The sequence below is a fragment of the Podarcis bocagei genome, assembly GCF_964188305.1.
Source record: "Podarcis bocagei genome assembly, chromosome: 9".
Classification (NCBI taxonomy): Eukaryota; Metazoa; Chordata; class Lepidosauria; order Squamata; family Lacertidae; genus Podarcis; species Podarcis bocagei.
In genome coordinates, this window is record NC_138134.1 from 3,187,981 (window position 1) to 3,209,635 (window position 21,655).

The 21,655-nt window shown below is 41.6% G+C and overlaps 1 protein-coding gene across 8 annotated transcripts in view; it reads left to right on the forward strand.

Moving 5' to 3' along the window:
- Nucleotides 1-21,655, forward strand: part of ABLIM2 (actin binding LIM protein family member 2) — a 64,186-nt gene that overhangs the window by 7,178 nt on the left and 35,353 nt on the right. For all 8 annotated transcript variants that reach the window (XM_081207752.1, XM_081207754.1, XM_081207747.1 and 5 more), the window contains exons 3-10: nt 3,560-3,743; nt 6,701-6,810; nt 8,672-8,798; nt 10,959-11,052; nt 12,405-12,492; nt 13,335-13,393; nt 18,098-18,181; nt 20,901-21,047. In XM_081207752.1, the coding sequence (XP_081063878.1) occupies nt 3,560-3,743; nt 6,701-6,810; nt 8,672-8,798; nt 10,959-11,052; nt 12,405-12,492; nt 13,335-13,393; nt 18,098-18,181; nt 20,901-21,047 (893 nt within the window). The remainder of the gene's footprint in view (nt 1-3,559; nt 3,744-6,700; nt 6,811-8,671; nt 8,799-10,958; nt 11,053-12,404; nt 12,493-13,334; nt 13,394-18,097; nt 18,182-20,900; nt 21,048-21,655) is intronic.

The window sequence follows — 21,655 nt, forward strand, 5'->3', positions numbered from 1 at the left end:
GCCCATATTTCTTGCCAGTGGTGAACACCCCTGCTTCTGTTGCCCACAACCAGCACAAAAGTCTCCCTTATTGGGGCTGTCGTACCAAAACTCCAAGTGAGGGAAAGAGGCCATTCTCCTCTCCTCCACTGAAACGAGGGGGGGGGCAGCTTCTCTCCTGTAAGATGGGGCAAGGATGGCCAGACACTGTCATGCACTTGCATGCTCTTGTCTTTCATCCTCCTCCATGTGACGCAGGTGCCAAGTCACATGGATTTGCACCGTTCTCTCACTCCTGCTGCCTGCAAAACAAAGGAGAGACCGCTAGTGAATACTCTCCTCATTGCCAGGAAAAGGGCATCTTCATGTAAACGGAAGATGAAGGTGAGTGAGGGCTGGCAGGAATTTATCCACTCAGTGCTTGTTGTTATTCTCTCTCCCCACCCTGGCATTCCTAAGCTCCCCACGGCCCAATTGGGGTAGAACCACCCCACCCCAACCAAAGTTGGAGTGCAGTAACAAGCTTTGGAAGCATCAGTATTTTCCTTGTTGGTTGGGGTGTTTGGGGTTTGCTTGTCTAGTTCAGGTAGCTGCAAAACTTGAGCAGTTCAGAGCTGCTGGTGATCTGCTGAGTGGACATTATTTTCTCTCTCCCACCTGTTCATGAATTAGGAAAGAGGGATGGTGTGAACTTTCTGCAGCATTGCTCTATGAGAAATCAGGCTTTGAGCATTAAGCCATATTTCATTCAAGATATTTAGCATGGAATCACCATACACCATTCCCTCATGTTTCATGGAGACAGACATTGTAATCCTTCTGCATTTTCCCAGTGCTGCTTCTTTCTTCCCACAGAAAGCCCAACGTTTGGGGTTTTTTCTTTTCTTTTCGAAGGACTGAAGAATAGAGTCACTCCACAGGTTAGGAGTTAGGAGTAGACCATTAGGCCTACCCTTCCATCTTTTGTTTTGATAATGGGCAGGTGAACCTATTGCAGATCTCCCCACATTTGCTCCACATTTGCAGCAAGCAACATTTTATAACATCTTATATGAGTTGTTTAGATGATCATAGTCATGAGAAGTACTAAATGGGGGGAAACACTAATGTAAACAACTATTTGCCCAGATCATGGTTTTGAAATCATTCCTTTCTACAGAGCACATACAGAGTGCTTTCATCACTGCCAAGTAATTGCAAGAGATGGTAGCTCTGCATTCCCTCCCTTCTTCTCCAACACTGCAATCCTATGCAGAAGAACATCCTATTGTGTGCAATCAGACTCACATTTTCCATAGGTCAGCAGCTGTTCTTGAGTATTTTGTGGTAGTATTGGACTTCACTGCTGCTATGCTAATATGGTTAGCTACCCAAACCAGTTGCAGTTTGTGCATCAGCACGGTGACTTCAAACTTTTGCAGACTTTTTTGCTTTGTTTTTCTCAGCTTCAAATTAGTTGATGTGTTCCTTCTCATACAATGCACATTGATTATTTCAGGAGCTAGCAGGGCACTAAAGTTTTCATATTCCTTATGCTTCTAGACAACTATTAGTCAACTCATGGCAAACAGGAGAATGTTGATGTGCAGCCTGATGGCAATCTGCAATCAATTCTTATTATTGACTTTTTATAGTAGGTTATTATAATAAATAGTAATTGAGAGGAAGAAGTAAATGGTGATTAACAGAGATTGCAGGGCAGGCACTTTGGTGTCTCAGGGATTTGGTTTGGCATTTCGCTCACAACAATCATAGCTTTGAATGGTACATCATGCTTACTGTTGTACACACTGAATCCAGACTGACCAGGCCTTCTCTTAGAGCAAAATAGATACTCTGTCATCTCTTCAATGACAGGGATATGCTAGAGTGAATTTCCTAGATTTTACTCATCTCTTCATGTGCCTGAATGAATTTGCCTTGCCTGAATCCCCCAAATGAATATTTTCCCATTAGTTTTGATATTCTTTATTTCTGGTATATGCCAGGGTGTTTGTTTTTTTTAAAGGACACCTCCAACCCCCTAAAACAGTCACTGGGTGACTATGGAAAGAATGAAAAAAGAAAGCAATCTCAAAGGCCTCTGTAACTGGGTAGTTAGAGCCACTGTGGGTTGCTAGCTCATTGCTTCTGGGAGAATGGAAGCAGTATCTCACACTGGGCAACCCCAAATGTCAGCCTTGGGCCTCAATGTACACATGGCATAGGAGACCTGTGATCTTCTTCAATGCAGTTTTCTTCTTCAATGCAGCAGTGTTTGGCTGCTCATCTGATAATAGAGATGTTTAGCCCTTTCCCCAGTCTAAATTGCTGTATCCTCTGCTGAAGGTCTCATTAGTCTTGCCTGGTTTGGGGAAATGTTGGGTACAGTATTCCCCCACAGTGAGAATGCTTATATGTAAAAAGCACACGTACTACTTGTGTGAACACTGTAATGGAGCTGTCAGAAATGCAAGCAAGATCCCCCTCTTGCAGGGAAAGGAGCTGTGATCTTGTGTGAGCTCACAGCTCTCAGGCTATACTGCTCACATGAGTAGACCACATGCATGTGCAGACAAGTTGGCTGACAGCGTTATTATCAGAACCAACTGAGAAAATTCTAAGACTGGAAACAAACTATTCCATAGTTAACGGGGAAAAAGAAGAAGGAATATGCTAAGCCATGTGTGAGTTAATAACAGGAGTTGGTATATACCAGATCAACTCCGCTTGCTAGTCTATAAATAAATTTGCTAAAAGCTACTGTGTGTAATCTGAGAGAGACTGCATAAGAACATAGCGTAAAGTAAGGGTGTTTCAGATTACACAGGGAGGAGGTGCCATTTGCAGGACACCAGCCAGAGGATGAGTTATTCAGTGATTTATAATATGCTCTTTGTTTAAAACCAGTCTCAGAGTGAGCTACTGTATAAAAGTATATAATGCATTCAAAAAATCTTTAAAAAGCCCAAACCACAGTAGTAAATTGGATTATATCACAGTGCTGTGGGAGCAATAAAACATCTCCTCCACTCAACTTATCAAATGGCTCGGTAAATAAATAGGCATTTACACCCATCAGGGTTGGCGCCAGCTGAATCTGTGATGGGAGGGCATTCCACAGTTGGAGTGCCACCACAGCAAACACCCCCTCATGAGATGAAGCAAAGATGAAACATTTTCCTGGGAGTTTACCTGCCTGAAAAGGCACAGAAGGAAAAGTCCTTAAAAAAAATTCCAGCAACATGGCATGTGCTAAAATCCATTGCAGGGATGCAGTTCTTTATCACTGCTTGAGTATATTGAGTCTTCAGTATATCCAAAACAGATAACCAGTATATGCCCTGTCATAGTTTATATTTCATTTATCACTATGTGCCAGAGTTTCTTTATTTTGGGACAAGTCCAGAAAATACGTTTTATATCAGCATTATTCATTCTACAATGAGTTACGCTGTACCTGTAAAAGGTATAAAGACCTTTAGGCATCTAGTGAGGGGAAAAAAGCCATGTACAGCTTAAAATAACTCAATATGTGATGCTTTGCCTTCTTAGGGATGGAGTTTCTTTTGTCATATATTGTGTCCTGTTTTGCCCACAGCATGCGGATGTGACTTGGCTCAAGGAGGATTTTTTGTAAGACAAGGAGACTATATCTGTACTTTGGACTATCAGCGCCTCTATGGGACACGGTGCTTCAGCTGCGATCAGTTTATTGAGGGAGAAGTGGTTTCAGCCCTGGGGAAAACCTACCATCCAAATTGTTTTGTGTGTGTAGCTTGCAGGTGAGTTTATTTCTCTGAAGCTTTAACGTCTACCTTTATTTTTAAAAAATGAGATGGTGAGAATTGACCTAGTTCAATTCCAGGAATGCTTCTGTTCACCAGATTTCCTCTCCTGACAGCTATTGGACTTTTTGCTCCAGGAACTGTTCCAGGTTCCAGGTGCCCTTGGCCCCACTAAGAACCTGCCATTCTCCAGTGGGTCCTAGGATCTCTGGAGGCTTCCTTGACACTGCAGGCCTTGCGGTGTGTGAAAGTCCTACATTGGCTCCCAGTACGTTTCCGAGCACAATTCAAAGTGTTGGTGCTGACCTTTAAAGCCCTAAACGGCCTCGGTCCAGTATACCTGAAGGAGCATCTCCACCCCCATCGTTCTGCCTGGACGCTGAGGTCCAGCGCTGAGGGCCTTCTGGCGGTTCCCTCACTGCGAGAAGTGAGTTTACAGGGAACCAGGCAGAGGGCCTTCTCGGTGGTGGTGCCCACCCTGTGGAACACCCTCCTATCAGATGTCAAGGAAATAAGCAATTATCTGACTTTTAGAAGACATCTGACAGCAGCCCTGTTTAGGGAGGTTTTTAATGTTAGATGTTTTATTATGTTTTTAATATTTTGTTGGGAAGAAGAAGAAGAAGAAGAAGAAGAAGAAGTGGCGGCGGCAGCAGCAGCTAGTGTGGCTTCCCTGCCCAGGAGGCATCTCCATATGTCCATTAAGGTCTCTGGAGATATTGCAGGTGTCATGGACAATGCTGGAGATACAGTGGTACTTTGGTTTGCAACCGCTTTGGATTACAACCAAGTCAGACCTGGAAGTGCGTGTCCATTTTTTTGGATTACAACCCATTGGGGGGGGGGAGGCCCCATTGGCGAAAGCGTGCCTTGGGTTACAACCTGTTTTGGTTTACAACCGGACCTTTGGAACAGGTTATTGTTGTAAACCAAGGTACCACTGTAGGCCGAGTGACAGCCTCAGACGACGCAGGAAGTTTCCGCTCATGCCTGCCTCCATACTGTATCTTCAGGGATCATGACACTCACTCATGCACTTGTGAAATGTGCATAGGTTTTCACCAGTTTTTATGTAATTACTGTATTTATAGCCAACCTTTTCTTCAAGTAGCTTAAGGTGGAATAAATAGGTCTCACCTTCTCCCTTAATCCCCACAACAGCCCTGTGAGGTAAATTAAGCTGAGAGGCAGTGAGCAGCCCAAGGTCACTCAGTGAGCTTCATAGCCAGGTGGGGATTTAAAGCCTCCTCTCCCAGATTTAAATCCAGGTTTAGTCTTGACACTAACCACAACACCACACTATTTTGTCTGTTGGCCGTGAGCCTCCTTAAAGAAACATAATTTATCTTTCTGTGCTTCATTGCTCTCAATGCTCACAATACAATGCTTTCTTGAGGGGAAATCTTGTATGAGCAATCTCCATTCGAAGTTTTCACATTGAGATAATCTGAGACACAAGAGACTATCTAGCTATCTAGCAATTGTATCAAATGGGACTATGATGTTGGAAACATGATTTGTCTGCTTGCTTCATTCAAAGTTGGCTTTGTCAATGGAATCCAAGATGGCTGCCATGAATTAATGTTTTGGTTAATATTCCATCCCCACTGGTTTTAGTCAGATATTGGAATCAGAGTTTCTATGTGCATTATTTGATTGCCTGCATTACTTTTCTGACATGATTAGGCTACCTCTAAAAACCACATTTTTTCTGCCTGTGGCAATGAGATTTCTATAGGATCCTTTCACCATTCTTGATCACCCTGCTGTTATACTGAGAGGGATAAAACTTGGTTTTTGAGTTCTATGAAGCTGCTGGTCACTTCTAGAAAGTGAATATTGTAGAATACGCAATGGATACTTAAGTATGTCTGTGGAAGAACAATTAGATGATGGACTGAGCCGTGAAAAGAGCAGAGAGAGCCACACTTCCCCTTGTCTGTACCTCTTTGCCACATTTTTAGTTTGGTTTGGAGCTGGGTGTTCCCACTTGTGATCTTTGCCTCATATTTTACTTGGTGAAAGACCCCTTAAACCCTGTGTTTTCCCATTCATTCTTCCTATAATCAATAGTCAACTTTTCGTTTTGTCTCCAGCTCCACCCACCTGTGGAAAAGAGTCAGAGAATCAGAAGACCAGATAATCAGAAAACCACATGATCAAAAAACCAGAGAATCCGAAAACAATCATTTTGACGTATAGAAAATGAGTCATTACTTCCCCCAACACAGTTCCCAGGAAAACACATCAGGAGCTATTTTAGGACCAGTTCAGATGAGGAACAAATTTTCATTTTGGTTTTCCACAGTTAGATGTCCGTTCCAGTTCAGCAATAAGCAGCAGTTTTCCTGGGCAAAGTGGTGGGACCCCGAGGGGGGGAACCCTCTCAGACCCCTGATGCATAATACTAGAAATCATGTGACAAATGCAGATGTGGACAGGCCCTTAGATGAGGGAGAAGGAACAAACAGAATCCTTCTGTTGCAGGATGGAGAGTGAGGTAGGAGCATCTGTGGAGGGAGTGTGTCCTAGGGTGGAGATGCATTGGCAACAGAGGCTGAACTGCAATGTGGCTCTTGTATATTTTGCTGGGATATGGCTGATCCAGCCGTTCTAAACAGGTTCAACCCAGTATGCCTTGCTTTGTATCTTCTGTTATCAGTCAATTTCTTGTTTCAGAAAAAAGCTCTGCAAAAGGATGATGTGTATTTTGAGAAGAATATTTTTTAAGCTGCTATGGTACCTCAGTTCTTTCCCAAAGGGAAGTAAGCATTCTTCTTCAATGGCGCCTCTTAAATGTTGAGCTTTCAAGTCACTGGTCAGATTTGCCAGCTGGAAATGAATGATAAAAGAGCTGAAACTAAGTAAAGGAGTCCCTTTTATAAAAATAGAAATGCAGTTGAAACATTGCAAGGTTCTTCATTTTCTAATGCATTTGATTTCTTTTGCTGCAGGCAACCTTTTCCTCCTGGGGACCGCGTAACTTTCAATGGCAAAGACTGTATCTGTCAGAAATGCTCTCTGCCATCTGCTGGAAGCAACAGCAATTTTCCAGTCCTCCGAAGTAAGAGCACATTAAAAAAATTATATGACTGAGCTTTTGAAAAATGGTTTTCCCCAAAATTTCACTAATATTCATTTCTTCAGTCTCCAGTTTCATGTTAAATAGTTCCATGAATGTGCTCTTAATATTTTAATATTAACTGACTATTCATCATATTTTTGATTTCTCTATTTCATATCCAATGCTTAGATTTCTGTAGTTAATATTTGGTAGCTAGTATTTGATAATATGTGACAGCTGGAATATTTAGCTTTTGACAGGATTTAACCATTGACATGCAATGATATCTGATAGCTTTTGATGCCATGCAACACTGTTTTGCAATCTATATGGTTTCATGCATGAGATGCCAAGATCAAAGCAATCAAAAGATGTCTCAAATCTTAACGGATAAAGTTAACAACTCTTCTGTGGCAAAATGTGAATTTCTGTTAAAGTTTGAATATTTGTGAATATTGATGTCAGCATTATTTGTTTAAACAAAAAAATCAATGGTAAAATGAAACTGGGAGTCTCAGAACTTTCATCTTTTATCCAAACTATTCATTTATTTATTACTTTTCTTCCCCTATTTTTCCTCCAAAGAGCTTAGGGGGGCAAATGTGGTTCTCCCCTCGCCCCCCCCCTTTCTCCCTCAACACAGCAACCTGTAGCTGAGAGATAAGGGCAGGGGCCATGTCAAGTTCTGCCACTAAGGAGTGATTTGAGTCTTAAGCCCAACAATCCCCTCAGTGGTGTGTGTTTTATATTTCAAAAAAGGCAGAACACATCGCATCAAGAATGGCCTTGGATCTGTATTAACACATTAACAAGACTGGCTGCATCAGCATTATAGAATAAGTTTTTGAAATATAGGGGTACCTGGCTTCATCATAGGTTTCATTGTATTTATCTGTCTCTGGGATATAAGCTGGAAATGTTAGCGCATATTTGGTTTTGCCCTGTCATGCAGGATTTTGAAGAGAGCACTTTAGTTTAATTCATGAAAGATGGGACATTTTATACTTTTTGAACCTACAAAGGTAACATTACTTTAAATATGATGTTGAAATAGCGGCCGTTTTTTGACAGCTGCAAAAACTTTGCCTTGTGGCCCCTATGCCCCAGCTGCAGCATCACTATTCTCTGATTAGTTTAGAATAAATGTAGGTAGGCAAAATAGGCTTTTTTCTTTAAAAAATCTCTTTGTGGATACATACGGATAAATTAACTTGTTTTTAATGTGTTTTGGAAATTTCAGGATGTTGCAGTTCTTTGCATAGCTTTTATTTAATCTGGTGTTTTATTATTTGTATTGAAAATTAATTTTAAAATGCCAAACATAAATTAGATAATGCAAACCACATTTGCTCAAGGCAGGCAATCTGCTGACGCAAGGAAGAAGTGGGCGGCAAAGCAAGGGCAGCCTCTGTTGGTTTTAGCTGGGCTGAGCACGTGAGTGAATGTGTTAGAAATAAATCTGCAAAAGACACAGCACAAATCCCTGTCTCCCAAATCCAGGCTGTTAAATAGAAGCATTAGAAAGATGGAAAGAATAAATGAAGTCACGTCTTCATCTCTCTCTGGCAAAGAAATGCCCAAATAGTAAAACTAGACAAAATGCTTGCATCCTACGAACAAAATACAACTATCAATTTGAATGGGGGCAGAATTTAGAGATATAACGTGTTTGTATATTTTTCCTGAAATTTCCCAAATGCCCTAGTATTTATCATTATTCTGAAACCTGGCCATGGCTGTGTATCCTGAGTACATGCCCAAAACCCAGGGGGTGCATTTGTTTTTCTACAGCCTCTTAAATGACTCATAAAATATATTGCTTACATTTCAAAGTCATTTGTGCCTTCTTCTTTTTTTACAGATTGTGGGAATTGTGGCTCTGAAATAAAAAATGGACAGTCTTTGGTTGCTTTGGACAAACACTGGCACTTGTCCTGTTTTAAGTGCAAGATATGTGGCAAACTTCTGAATGCTGAATATATCAGCAAGTATGTTGGATAGAGTGGATCCATCTTCTCTTAAGACACTTTTCAGTGCTATATTGTCAAAATGTGTTTTGTTGGCATCTTGTGATGTGTGACTCTGTGGAATGTCAAATGCTTTTCACTAGGCAGGCCTAGTGAACAAATGACACAGTAAGTCTCATGGAAGGCTTGCCTGATTTCCTCTGTCATTTCTTAACATGCCTTGGTCTTCCCATAATTTTGTGACTATTTGAATGTTTTTACCCTATTCCAGAGACTTACGTGGCTTTCACAGTGCACACATCCTTCCTGCTGGCTTGCCTACTCACAACTGAATGGGGAAGCTAGCTCCAGAATCTCTCAATGCCATGTTAACTCCCCACCCACCCTACCTACAGCTGCTTCTGCTAAATGCCAGGTCAGTTATTAATAAAACAGCTTTAATCCAGGACATGGTCCTGGATGAAGAGGTTGACCTAGTTTGTATCATCAAGACCTGACAGAACGAGGCATCCAATCCTGTCTTAGTACAACTTTTTCTAGCTAAGTGATCAGCACCAACCTGACAATTGCAGAATTGGAAGGGACCTTGTCAGGCATGTACCAACCCCTTAGTCAATGCAGGATGTACAATGCAGGACCCAACTACAGGTTACTTGACCGGTGGCTGACCAGCCTCTGCTTAAGCACCTCCAACAGAGGAGAGCCCACCACCTCCCAAGCAGTTTCTTCCCCACAATTTCCACTCATTAGGTCTAGACCTGCCATCAGGAGCAACAGAACAGACCTACCCTATTTTCTGAATGACAGCCCTTCAGCTATCTGAAGACGGCTCTCATCTTTCTCCTTAATATTTCCTTCTCCAAGCTAAACATATCCAACTCTAATCATTCATCATAGACCCCTCATCTTCCTGGTTACTCTCCCCTAGACATCCTCCAGTTGATCAGTGCCCTTTTACAAATGTGGCATTTAGAATGGGAGGGCAAAATGGCAGCAATACATAGAACTGCTACCACCTTTGCCATGCAGCTGGAAAATGAATTCAGACTTGGGATTCCGGTGGAGTCTCACTTGCCCTAGAGCAGGCATAGGCAAACTCGGCCCTCTAGATGTTTGGGGACTACAACTCCCATCATCCCTGACCACTGGTCCTGTTAGCTAGGGGTGAGGGGAGTTGTAGTCCCGAAACATCTGGAGGGCCAAGTTTGCCTATACCTGCCCTAGATCATGTATGACTTGCATGTAGGGCATTTACGTATTGACTTGAGTAGGGCTCAACTTTTAGCCCTGTTGCTGACACAGCAGCTTTTTCCTTATTTGTCATTTTCATTACCTGATGAAGTTGCAATCATCGGTCTTTGTAACTGCGTGAGAAACACATTAAGATGGTCTGGCCCAAGAGGCAGGATATAAAATCACTACAGCTTTCTTCAAAAAGACTAGGATGCTATAAGCAGCAGTGTCACAAACTAGTGGTTGCATTGCTTACAGTTGTATTCAACTAAGTCTTACTCACCCATTGAACTTAAGGAACCTAAGTTAGGGCTCATCTACACTTCTAGAAATCTAGCAATGGGTCTGAAAGATTTTACTTTCGTCCCATTGCTTCCCCCAGGAAACCTGCTGTTTACTGCTAAATCACAACTAACAATAATCTGCAAAAAATCTGATGGAGCTTTGTCTTGATTCAGTTGTAAACAGGTTTTCCCAGGGGAAGCGACAGGACAAAAGAAGAAGAAGAAAGAAATCATGGGGCAAAGGAAATGTGGGTGATATCTTATACTCCTGTCCATTAACTTGAATGGGTCTAACCTGTGAATAATGAGCATTGGATACCACCCAAAGTATTGAGCCAGTGCAGTGCATTAATGCATTTGAAGTATACGGTAAAATGTTACTTTACAACCCTCACAGCTGAACAGTTAATCGCCAGTAGATTAATTGATTCATTATGCATAATAATGTGCCGCAGAAAAGTTGGGCAGTTTATTTCTTTTGTAGTCTTTGATGGCATGGTCTTATTAAATCAACCTGGGACACATAACTTTGCTTCTTATCAACTGAGCCACACCTAGGGAACTGCTAGGACTCCCTATAAATACAATTATAAAATGTTCCAACTAAATCATCAGTTTTGACATTTGTAGTTGAAATGATCCATGGATATCGTCTTTCTTCTAGAGATGGTGTTCCATATTGCGAAATGGACTATCATGCTAAATTTGGAATAAGATGTGACAATTGTGAAAAGTACATCACAGGAAGAGTTCTGGAGGTAAGGCAACTCTCTGCCCTTAATGTCTGCGTCCTAAGAAGAAACTCCCTGAGAACTAACCTTTGATTCATGAGTTACAACAGGCTTCCTCAACCTCGGCCCTCCAGATGTTTTTGGCCTAAAACTCCCATGATCCCTAGCTAGCAGGACCAGTGGTCAGGGTGATGGGAATTGTAGTCTCAAAACATCTAGAGGGCCGAGGTTGAGGAAGCTTGAGTTACAAGAACTGAAACACTTATATTTTGTCAGTCTTTGACACTCGCTTTCCGGAAACTGTTATTTCCTTACCCCTCAAGCATCAACTTGCTCAAATGCCTACTTTAAAATGACTTGCCTGAGAGAGCCAGTGTGAAACACTTATTGTAACAAACAGAGTTCGAGTGAAGCTACCAAAGGATGTAGACAGAACTAGGCTGGAGGTAAGGAATGCATTTACTTATTTATTTATTTATAAATTGTATGTGTTGGGATTTCCTGAGCAGATGTGGCATTTGGAAGGTGAGTGGCACAGAAAGTAGCAAGTTAGTGATTGCTAGATCCAGAGTTGAAGGACTCTTCTAGTTGGGTTAGGGAAAGAGCTTCCTCCCCTTCTGGAGCAACCAAAGTTGTCCCTGCCTCTGGATTAAGGGAAGGGGTCTAGAATATCCTCCATAAGTCATGTAGAACAGGAACATTTGGTAAGTATTTTCCTTTTCCAAATACCATGGGGCAATGGAGGCCATGGACAGGCTTTGAGCCTCCACACTTGGTGTTTTATTATTTTATTTTCTGATCCTGATTGGTATCTACCTGTCCTTCTGTTTACTTGCTTTGTCTTTTTATGGCTTACTGTATTTTCATTCTGATTGTTGGTTGCTTTGAGTGCTGCGGGCAGAAAGATGCAATACAAATTTAATACACACTGGAGCCAGTGTGGTGTAGTGGTTAAGAGCGGTAGTCTCGTAATCTGGGGAACCGGGTTCGATTCCCCGCTCCTCCACCTGCAGCTGCTGGGTGACCTTGGGCCAGTCACACTTCTGTGAAGTCTCTCAGTCCCACTCTCCTCACAGAGTGTTTGTTGTGGGGGAGGAAGGGAAAGGAGAATGTTAGCCGCTTTGAGACTCCTGAAGGGGAGTGATAAAGCGGGATATCAAATCAAAACTCTTCTAAAAAAATAAAATTAAAATAAAATTAAAATAAATGACTTGCATGCTTCACTGGGGATTACATATGACATACTCTTTCAGTTTCATAGGTTGAAGTGGAGGTGACTACTTTAGCACCCCCTCCTTTAGCCTTGTCTCAACTACAGAGTGATCTGGATGTAGTAATTGCAAACACCTTCATCTTTATTCTCTTTTGTCTCCCAACAGGCTGGAGAAAAACACTATCACCCAACTTGTGCCCTGTGTATCAAGTGCAACCAGATGTTTGCAGAAGGAGAAGAGATGTATCTTCAAGGTAAAGGAAAAGCAGATTGGAATTACTGGCACTGCTGAGCTTTATTCATAGAGAAACAGCCAGCATTGTTGTAACTGGTTTTGTTTTTATTGGGGATTTGCATTGATAAGCAGAGCACTATGGTCTTAGTTTAGAGGAGATGTAAATGTCCAAGATGCAGCATTTTTAAAGAAATGTTTGCAGTTGAAAATATGGTTGCTTATCTGTAGCTTTGTGATGTCTGTACACCCGTTTATGTATTGAGCTATGGGTAGTGTAAAATGATAGCTACGTTGTCTACACTTGGAATTGCTTAAAGAATTCAACTAGAGTAGGAGGAGTCGCCACTAATTCTGCATCTAATTTAGTATACTGGTTAATCTAATCTTGATTCTAGCCATTTTTAAAGTATTGTGTCTTGAACATACCACATATGTTTTTTACCATACCTCCTCTAAACTAAAGCACTGCACATATAAAGCATGGCTTTGCACAGTCTTTTTCTCTCAATCTGGACTCATCTAGACTTGCATTTATCCTGTGGTGTCTAGGCACAGTCCAAGAGGATTTTCTTTTGACCCACTGCTTTCCCTGGAAAAAAATCTTGTTTACTGCTGAATTGGAACAAGCATCAATCAGGTTTTCTCTGGGTTGACATATGTTGCAATTCAGCGGGTTTTCATTGGGAAAGCAAGGGAACAAAACCTCCTGGACTTGTGACTTTAAACCATGGAACAAACAGAAATGTGAATGAGCCCTTTCTCTCTCTCTCTCTCTCTCTCTCTCACCAGTAAATAGAGCATTTCGGGGAAAACTGTTAGAAATATCAGGAATTAACTAGAGTGCTGACTTTTTATTTTCAGGGGCTTCCATCTGGCATCCCGCCTGCAGACAGGCAGCCAAAGCTGAAGAAAAAGCCAAGGTAAAACCCTTCCCAGTTCAAATGTGCTCCATTGATTGTCATAAACAACCAGGCTATTAGAATTCTTTAGCCTCTGCAATTCTGTATGTCAGAAATCAACCTGTGAATTTTAGGGGGAAATGCAGGGGGGTGCAGTTGAGGGTTTTTTCTGTTAAGTTTTCCATTAGAAAGAGATCACTTATTAAATATTTCAGAATGGTTAGGGAAATAATTTTTGAAATGTTTTAGAAATAAAATACTTCTATACCTGGAGCAGCGTCTCCACCTCCGTCGCCTGGACACTGAGGTCTAGCTCTGAGGGCCTTCCCGGTGGTGGCACCCACACTGTGGAATGCCTACCCGTTAGATGTCAAGGAGATGAGTAAATAGACATCATTTAGAAGACATCTGAAGGCAGCCCTGTATCATGAAGCTTTTAATGTTGAATGTTTTATTAGGCTTCTATAGAGTCATAACTCGGGTTGAAGTAGCTTCGGGTTGAGCATTTTTGGGTTGGGCTCTGCAAGTAATGCATTACTTCCGGGTTTCGCTGCTCGCGCATGCGCAGACACTCAAAATGAAGTCATGCGCATGCACGGAAGCCGCAAATCGCGACACGCGCAGACGTGGGTTGCGTTCGCTTCAGGATGCGAACAGGGCTCCAGAACGGATCCCGTTTGCATCCAGAGGTACCACTGTATTTGTTGAAAGCCGCCCAGATTGACTAGGCCAACCCAGTTAGATGGGTGGGATACTATTATTATTATGACAACCATTTAAACTGTCAAAAAAAACTTACAGTTCTGAAGCAATTGAGTATTTACCTAATATTTTCAGGATAAAGCAAGAGGCCAGGTCTAACTCCTGTCAGGCTGCCAGTATTAAATTGTTCTGTTAAGAGTTCCCTTAACAAGTAAGAGGGAAAGCAGTCCTGCATGGACAGCAGGTTACCTCATTTCCAGGCACACAGAACTGAACACAATACTGGGAAAAATCGGTAATTTTCATTTTCCAAAGCTAAGATCACATGTTTTCAGTAATGGATAAATATCCTAAATCAGCAAATGATTTCCGAAATTGTCACACGCCCACATGAAGAAAAGGAGGAGGAGAAAACATCTGCACAATTAAGCTGCTAGCACAGAAAGGAGGAGTTTGCAAAATGGCCCAGTAACATGTATTACAGCATTGCTGAACTAAGGAATTATGATAAGCAATAGCACATGAATAACAAACCAGTAAAAGGGTTCTCCATCTAAATGGAAGGGTGGGTGTGTAGTGGGAGCAGGTGGCGCTGTGGTCTAAACCAGTGTTTCCCAACCGGTGTTCCGCGGCACACTAGTGTGCCTCGAGACGTTGCCTGGTCTGCCGTGGGAGGGAGGCGGGCGAGTCGGGTGGCGAGAGGCGGGGCGGCGGCGGCGAGGAGAGGCCGCCCAGCGCGGGGCTCTCGCCGTCTGCCTGCCTGGCTGCCTGCGTGGCGCTGACGTCACGGGGCTGTAACGTGCCCCACATAGGCACACGCGGGGCGGCGAGCGAGCTCCCTCCCACATCCCATCGCCGCTCGCTTCGGCTGGCCTACTGGGCTGTCGCAGGCGGAAGGCCTGCGCATGCGCGAGGTTTTCGCGCCTTCGGGATTCCCTTCACGCCTTCCTCCTCCCGGGTCCTTGAGAGCGCGGGAAGCGGTAGCGTGAGACCGGCGTTGAGCCTGGTAGGTATTGCGCTTGCCAAGGCAGTCATTTGGGAAATGAAAACTTTCAAAGCAAGCAACCAGTTCAATCTGAAGTACGTGTATGCTTAATATCCTGTATCTGAAACCTGTTCTGCCCCCTCCCCCACACTTGGTGCCATTTTCATCTACACATGCAGCAGAGTAAGTTGACCCAGAATAGTACCAATTCAGATGGCAGATGGGAGAATGACAGTGCTGAATGCTTTCCCATGTAGAACAGTCCCTGCAAATAAAAACCTAGCATATTTGGAAGAGGGATGCTAGCCTAACCATTACCTTCTCTGCTGTTACTATTTTTTTATTTTTTTTTACATAAGTAAAAAGTGACCTTTCCCCATCTGGCATGATACAAGCCCATTCTTACAACTCAGAATTTTTTCGACTATTTCAGCTACATATGTAGAATATGCCTTCATTGATTCCTATTAAAGAGAGTTACTTTATATATAGTCAATATAGGCACAGAATTAATTTTTTAAACATTTTCTAATGGTGGTGTGCCTCGAGATTTTTTTCATGAAACAAGTGTGCCTTTGCCCAAAAAAGGTTGGGAAACATCTAACATCCAAGAATCAGAATTTGTATAAGGACAATTATGAAAAATGTTGGTCAGAAATTAAAAAAGATTTAGAAATATGGTCAAATTTGAAACTGTCAATGTTAGGCCGAATTGCTGTAATCAAAATGAATGTATTGCCTAGAATGCTATTTTTGTTTCAGACCTTGCAGATTATCGATAAGATGGAATGTTTTAAGAGGTGGCACAAAGATATCTCAAAATTTGTCTGGCAGGGCAAAAAGCCCCGAATTAAATTTAAAATACTGACAGATGCTAAAGAAAGAGGGGGCTTTGCCCTGCCGGACCTAAAATTGTATTATGAGGCAGCAGCTTTTTGCTGGCTCAAAGAATGGATGCTCCTCGAGAATACAGACATCTTAGATCTGGAAGGTTTCAATAATGCTTTTGGTTGGCATGCATATCTTTGGTATGATAAAGTTAACAGTGCCTTCAAAAATCACATTGTTAGAAAAGCATTGTTTAATGTTTGGATAAGATATAAAGATCTATTGGAAAACAAAACCCCTAGATGGGTGTCACCAGTGGAGGCCAATGCAGTGAAAAAACTCAATATGGAGGTCGGATGGCCGAAGTATTGGGAAATTTTAGAACAGGATGGAGATAAGTTCAAATTACAAAGTCAGGAGAAATTGAAGCATAAAGTGGAAAATTGGTTCCAATATCGACAAATAATGGAATTTTTTAAACAGGACAGGAAAGTCGGCTTCCAGGTGGAAAAATCAAAATTAGAAACCGAATTGTTAGAATCCAGTACTAAGAATTTATCTAGAATGTACAACTTGTTGTTGAAATGGAACACACAGGATGAAACAGTTAAATCGGCTATGATTAAGTGGGCTCAGGATGTTGGACATAACATTATGTCAGCTGACTGGGAATGGTTATGGAACACCGGTATAAAATTTACGGCATGTAATGCCTTAAAGGAAAACATTATGAAAATGGTATACAGGTGGTACATGACCCCAGTTAAGCTGGCAAAAATCTATCATTTGCCCGATAACAAATGTTGGAAGTGTAAAGAGACTGAAGGTACCTTCTATCACCTTTGGTGGACATGCCCGAAGATTAAGGCCTTCTGGGAAATGATCTATAATGAAATGAAAAAGGTACTTAAATGTACCTTTTCTAAAAAACCAGAGGCCTTCCTCTTGGGCATTGTTGGCCAATTGGTGACAAAGAAAGATAGAGTTTTTTTCATGTATGCCACAACAGCAGCAAGAATACTTATCGCAAAGTATTGGAAGACACAAGACCTACCCACTTTGGAAGAATGGCAGATGAAAGTGATGGACTACATGACATTCGCCGAGATGACAGGCAGAATCCGTGACCAACAAAAAGAGACGGTAGAAGAAGAATGGAAAAAATTTAAAAGCTATCTTAAGGACTACTATAAACTTAATGAATGTTAAAATGTCGTAGTTTCCTGAAACAAAGGGGTACAGGGACATAAGGTCAGAGTGTAAGAGAGGACTAAGAGGATAGAGATTGGAAAGTAATAACTGGGAATTGCTAGTTGAACTATGGACATTGGGATGCAGAGAGGGGGGGTATGGGGAAGTCCTAGAAAGGAGGTTTATGAAAATGCGTTTGAAACTATACGTGTATGTTTGTCATCTTTAATGTTTGTCTGTTTTTCTTAAAAATCTTGTAAAACCAATAAAAAATTTATAAAAAAAAAAAAAAAAGGTTGGGAAACACTGGTCTAAACCACTGAGACTCTTGGGGTTGCCAATTGGAAGGTCAGTGGTTAAAATCCCTGCGATGGGGTTGCTCTGTCCCAGCTCCTGCCAACCTAGCAGTTCGAAAGCACGTAAGAGTGCAAGTAGATAAATAGGTACTGTTGCAGCAGGAAGGTAAATGGTGTTTCCATGTACTCTGGCTTCCATCATGGTGTCCCCACCAGAAGTGCTGGCCACATGACCCGGAAAGCTGTCTGTGGACAAACGCTGACTCCCTCGGCCTGAAAGCGAGATGAGCGCCGCACCCCATAGTTGCCTTTGACTGGACTTAACTGTCCAGGGGTCATTTATACCCTTACCTATATGTATATACGTAATTGCTTTGAACCGGGGTGGGAAAGCTATGGCCCTCTAGATGTTGCTGTTCTCAACTGCCCCCATTCCTTGGCACGGCCAGTGCTGACTGGGAATAATGGGGGGTTTGGGCCCACAACAATTGGGGGACCATACATTTCCCACAACAAAATTTCAGTTTAGTATTACATTGCAGTTTTATTGAAACTCAGAACTGGGATGAAATGCTAAACTCAAATTCTAGGCTTGTGCAGATAAATAATTTTCAACAGGGCAGGGGTTTTCGAACTGCTACTTTTTGAATTGAAGTACAAAACATTTTATTTTATGTTTTCCTTTAATAATTACTCAACAATACTCATCTTACATGTTTTCAGTTCCAGGAAACTAGAACATCATCTGAGAGTATAATTTCAGTACCTGCTTCAAATACTTCAGGTTCCCCAAGTCGAGTGATTTATGTAAGTACTTTCATTACAGGGGGAAATTACTAAGAAAATAATTGATAGCGGACTTCTGGGTTAGCGCCTCCGGCAATGGCGGATTTCCTCTGACCGGGAGAAATCCGCTTCATGGAAATTAGGGTCTGGACCACCACAGCGAGGCGGAGACCCACCAAAAACCACAGGCGGGAGAAGCCTGTGGACGTGGGATTCGGCTGGCACCTTTTGCGCCTCCCCTACTCGCGGGGAAACCCGGTTTCGGGGATCCGGAGCGACGTGGGGTGAGCGGCGCGGTGCTTCGAATCGACTGCTCTTTTCACAGAGTGAAGCCGCATTGCTGTTGCCGGAGAGCGCTGACTTTTTCCTGTGGACAATTGGACTTTAAACAACTACCCGTGAGTAGAACGGAAAATTGGACTATGAAACATCTTAATTTGGCACCGAAGTGGGAAGGTTCTAAACAGGAAGTCCGCCTTCCGCTTTTGTAAATAGATTGAAGCAAAGACATTGCAAGCTAAAGTTTGGAAAGTCGTTTGTAAAGGACTAAATCTCCATCAGTTAAAACTACCAAACCCCCCTTGGAAGCAGGAGAAGAGGGGGAAAATCTTAGACTGTTTAAGCCTGCAGGAGAGAGAGTAAAGAAAGATAAATTCCCACCGTCTTGAACCTGGGAACGGGGTGTCAGAGACAGACGTTTTGGGGAAGTTCATTGACTGTGAATAAAACATTTCTTGACAGATAGTTAAAAAAGAGAAACATATTGATTCCAATGTTTCCTTTTGCATTTAAAAGGAACAAAATATTTGAAAAACAAAAGTAATTTTGTTGCTGGATCTGCTTTCAAAAAGACGGATACAAACAGAAATTGTTTCCTCTAGAGGGAGCTTGTGAAACTGTTGCTGGAGTCGATCTGGGGAATTCTACAGCTGTAGAGATTAAAGATCGTGAGAACCAGACATTGACCTTGAACAAGAATGTGCCCAGAAGAAGCCTTAGTGCTTGCTTTTTGTAAGACAAGCGCTTTACTGGAACAGCTACATGAGAAGATGGATTTGATGACTGTTGCAGTTAGTAATTTTGGACAAACAGTGAATACCTATATAGAAACCACTCAGGAACCAACCCAGGAATCTGCTTTGACAGGGCAAGTTGTGCAGAAGACAAAGGAGGAGGTTGTTGCTGAATCTCAAGTAATACAAATGGAGAGAGCCACGGCCTTGCAGGAACATAAGCTGTTGTTTTTGATGACTGAACCTGAAGAAAGTCAGATTTGGAGAGATGGAGTACTGTTTGGTTTGGAAATGGGAAGTTGGATAGATCCCCCTATGCAGGGATGTTTTGACTTCTGGGATCTGGTTTTGAGCCAGGGGGAGTTTGGAGTTGTGGGGGCCCTTAACTTTGGAGGGACTTTGAAACATGCCTTTAAATACCTTTTGGATTTCAGTGCTGACTATGGAGAATGGGCTGACCTGTCGAGAAGGGTTAAAGACATTGTTAGGTTGGAGTCTCCCCGAGATCTACTCCTCAGTGAGAAAGGAAGGAAATTAAGAATAAGATCAGCAGAAGACAAAGTAAAGTGCAGGTATAAACATGAAGAAGATCTGCAGAAGGGACATGGAAAAGAGTTAAGAGCCTTGGACAGGAGATCACCAGGTTGATGGACTAGATGGAATGGATAGAAAGGACTGGCAGAACCCGAGACCAGGAAGAAGAGACGATGGAGGAAGATTCGAAGAAAGTTTAAAAATTCATTTAGAGAATTATTGTAAAATTAATGAGTGTTAGAAAAAATGTTGGAATGAAACTATTTGGCTTTAGTAGAAATGCTATAAGGAATTATGTATAAATAAGTTTTAAGTTTTAAGCTTTAGGGCTTTTTATGGTAAGATAAGGTTAAAATAAATCAAGGCAATTTAATGACAGAATATAGTGAAAGATGGAAAGGATTTGCTGAGATAATTAATAACTAGAATACAAAAAAGGGAGGTGTGAGGAGGTCGATGAAACAAGTTAACGAAAGATAAAGATTTGGGAATATTGGACTTGTTTTTAAATTTTTTGTTTGCTTTTGTTTTTGATGTATTGTGTGTTTTGTTTTGTTTTTCTTTCTCTTTTTATTGACTTGTATTGTTTAATTCATTTTTTTGTCTCTTTTTTCCTTTTCCTTTTTTTCTCTGTAATTTTAAATTCTCAATAAATATCATTTTTAAAAAAAGAAAAAGAAAATCATTGATAGCAATGAAGAGCAGACAGGAGGGAATTAGTTTTGAAAGCAAATATTAAGAAACAATAATATGCAGATATTATTACTGTGTCTGTCTACAGAAATACAATCAAGCAGGTCTCCGACCATCATAGTTTCTGTTTTTGACTGTCATAATTGCTTGTTATTCCCATCTAGACAACACCAGTTTCTAGGCAATGACTCAGTGTCCCAATAGTTATCCCGGATCAGTAGAAAAGGAAAAACACGAAGTGGGTGCTATCGGTATACTGGTGACACCACACTATGCCTCTCTATGCTGTTCCTCAGTGGCTTTATAGAAACATTTCAAAGACAGAGACCAACAATTCAAGCGTAACTCTTTAGTTGTACCATAGCAACTGAAGAGAAAATAGATGAAATTGTCCCCTTTGGAGTATCTCATAAGTTTCCTTACGTTCTCAGTTTCAAACGTGTTGTGATTCTTGTTTTCTAAGCTGCCTCTTCACGGCTGTTTTCCCCTCTATTTCTTAGGCAAAACTTGGAGTTGAAATCCTTGATTACAGAGATTTGGCTGCTCTTCCTAAGGATAAAGCTATCTATAACATAGACCGTCCAGATATGATCTCCTATTCTCCATATATCAGCTATTTGACAGATGACAGACATAGTTACGGGGAGGTAATGTGTGTGTTGCTATATTTAAGCAAATATTGAGCCATTTTTGTGTGAAAGATTGTATACATGCATGTCATAGTTAAGAAGTATCCCTTGCTAAATTCCACTTCAAAATCTGTTACCAAGCCAAAATAAATTCATGTTTTTGTTACACACGTGATATGATATTGGTGGCTGTATATAGGCAGCTCTTTTTGCTTTGTAGATTCTCTTCTGTCTTTCAGCATCTTTCATGTCATCCATGTATATTTGTCCCCCACATATGAAACAGTTGTCAGTGTGTGAAATAACACTTTTATAAAATACAAAGTTTGTCTTAAAACACTCTTCATTTCATTCCATCATACCTCATTCATTAGGAAAATAGAGTGGGTTGTTTTATAATCGTCACAAATTCCCAACACAAAGCCACAGCAGACCTAGGCTGTATGTTTATTCTGAGATACACACATCCCACATTTCCTCTAAGGAGCTTATGGTGACATGTGAGGTTGCACACCCACATCTCCCATCTAGGAATTTCACCAGCTCCAGGCCAGTTTTATTACATAAGCAACATTGATTTGTGGGGTGATGCCTTTGTTTGAATTGAAAGGACTTAAAAGATCAAT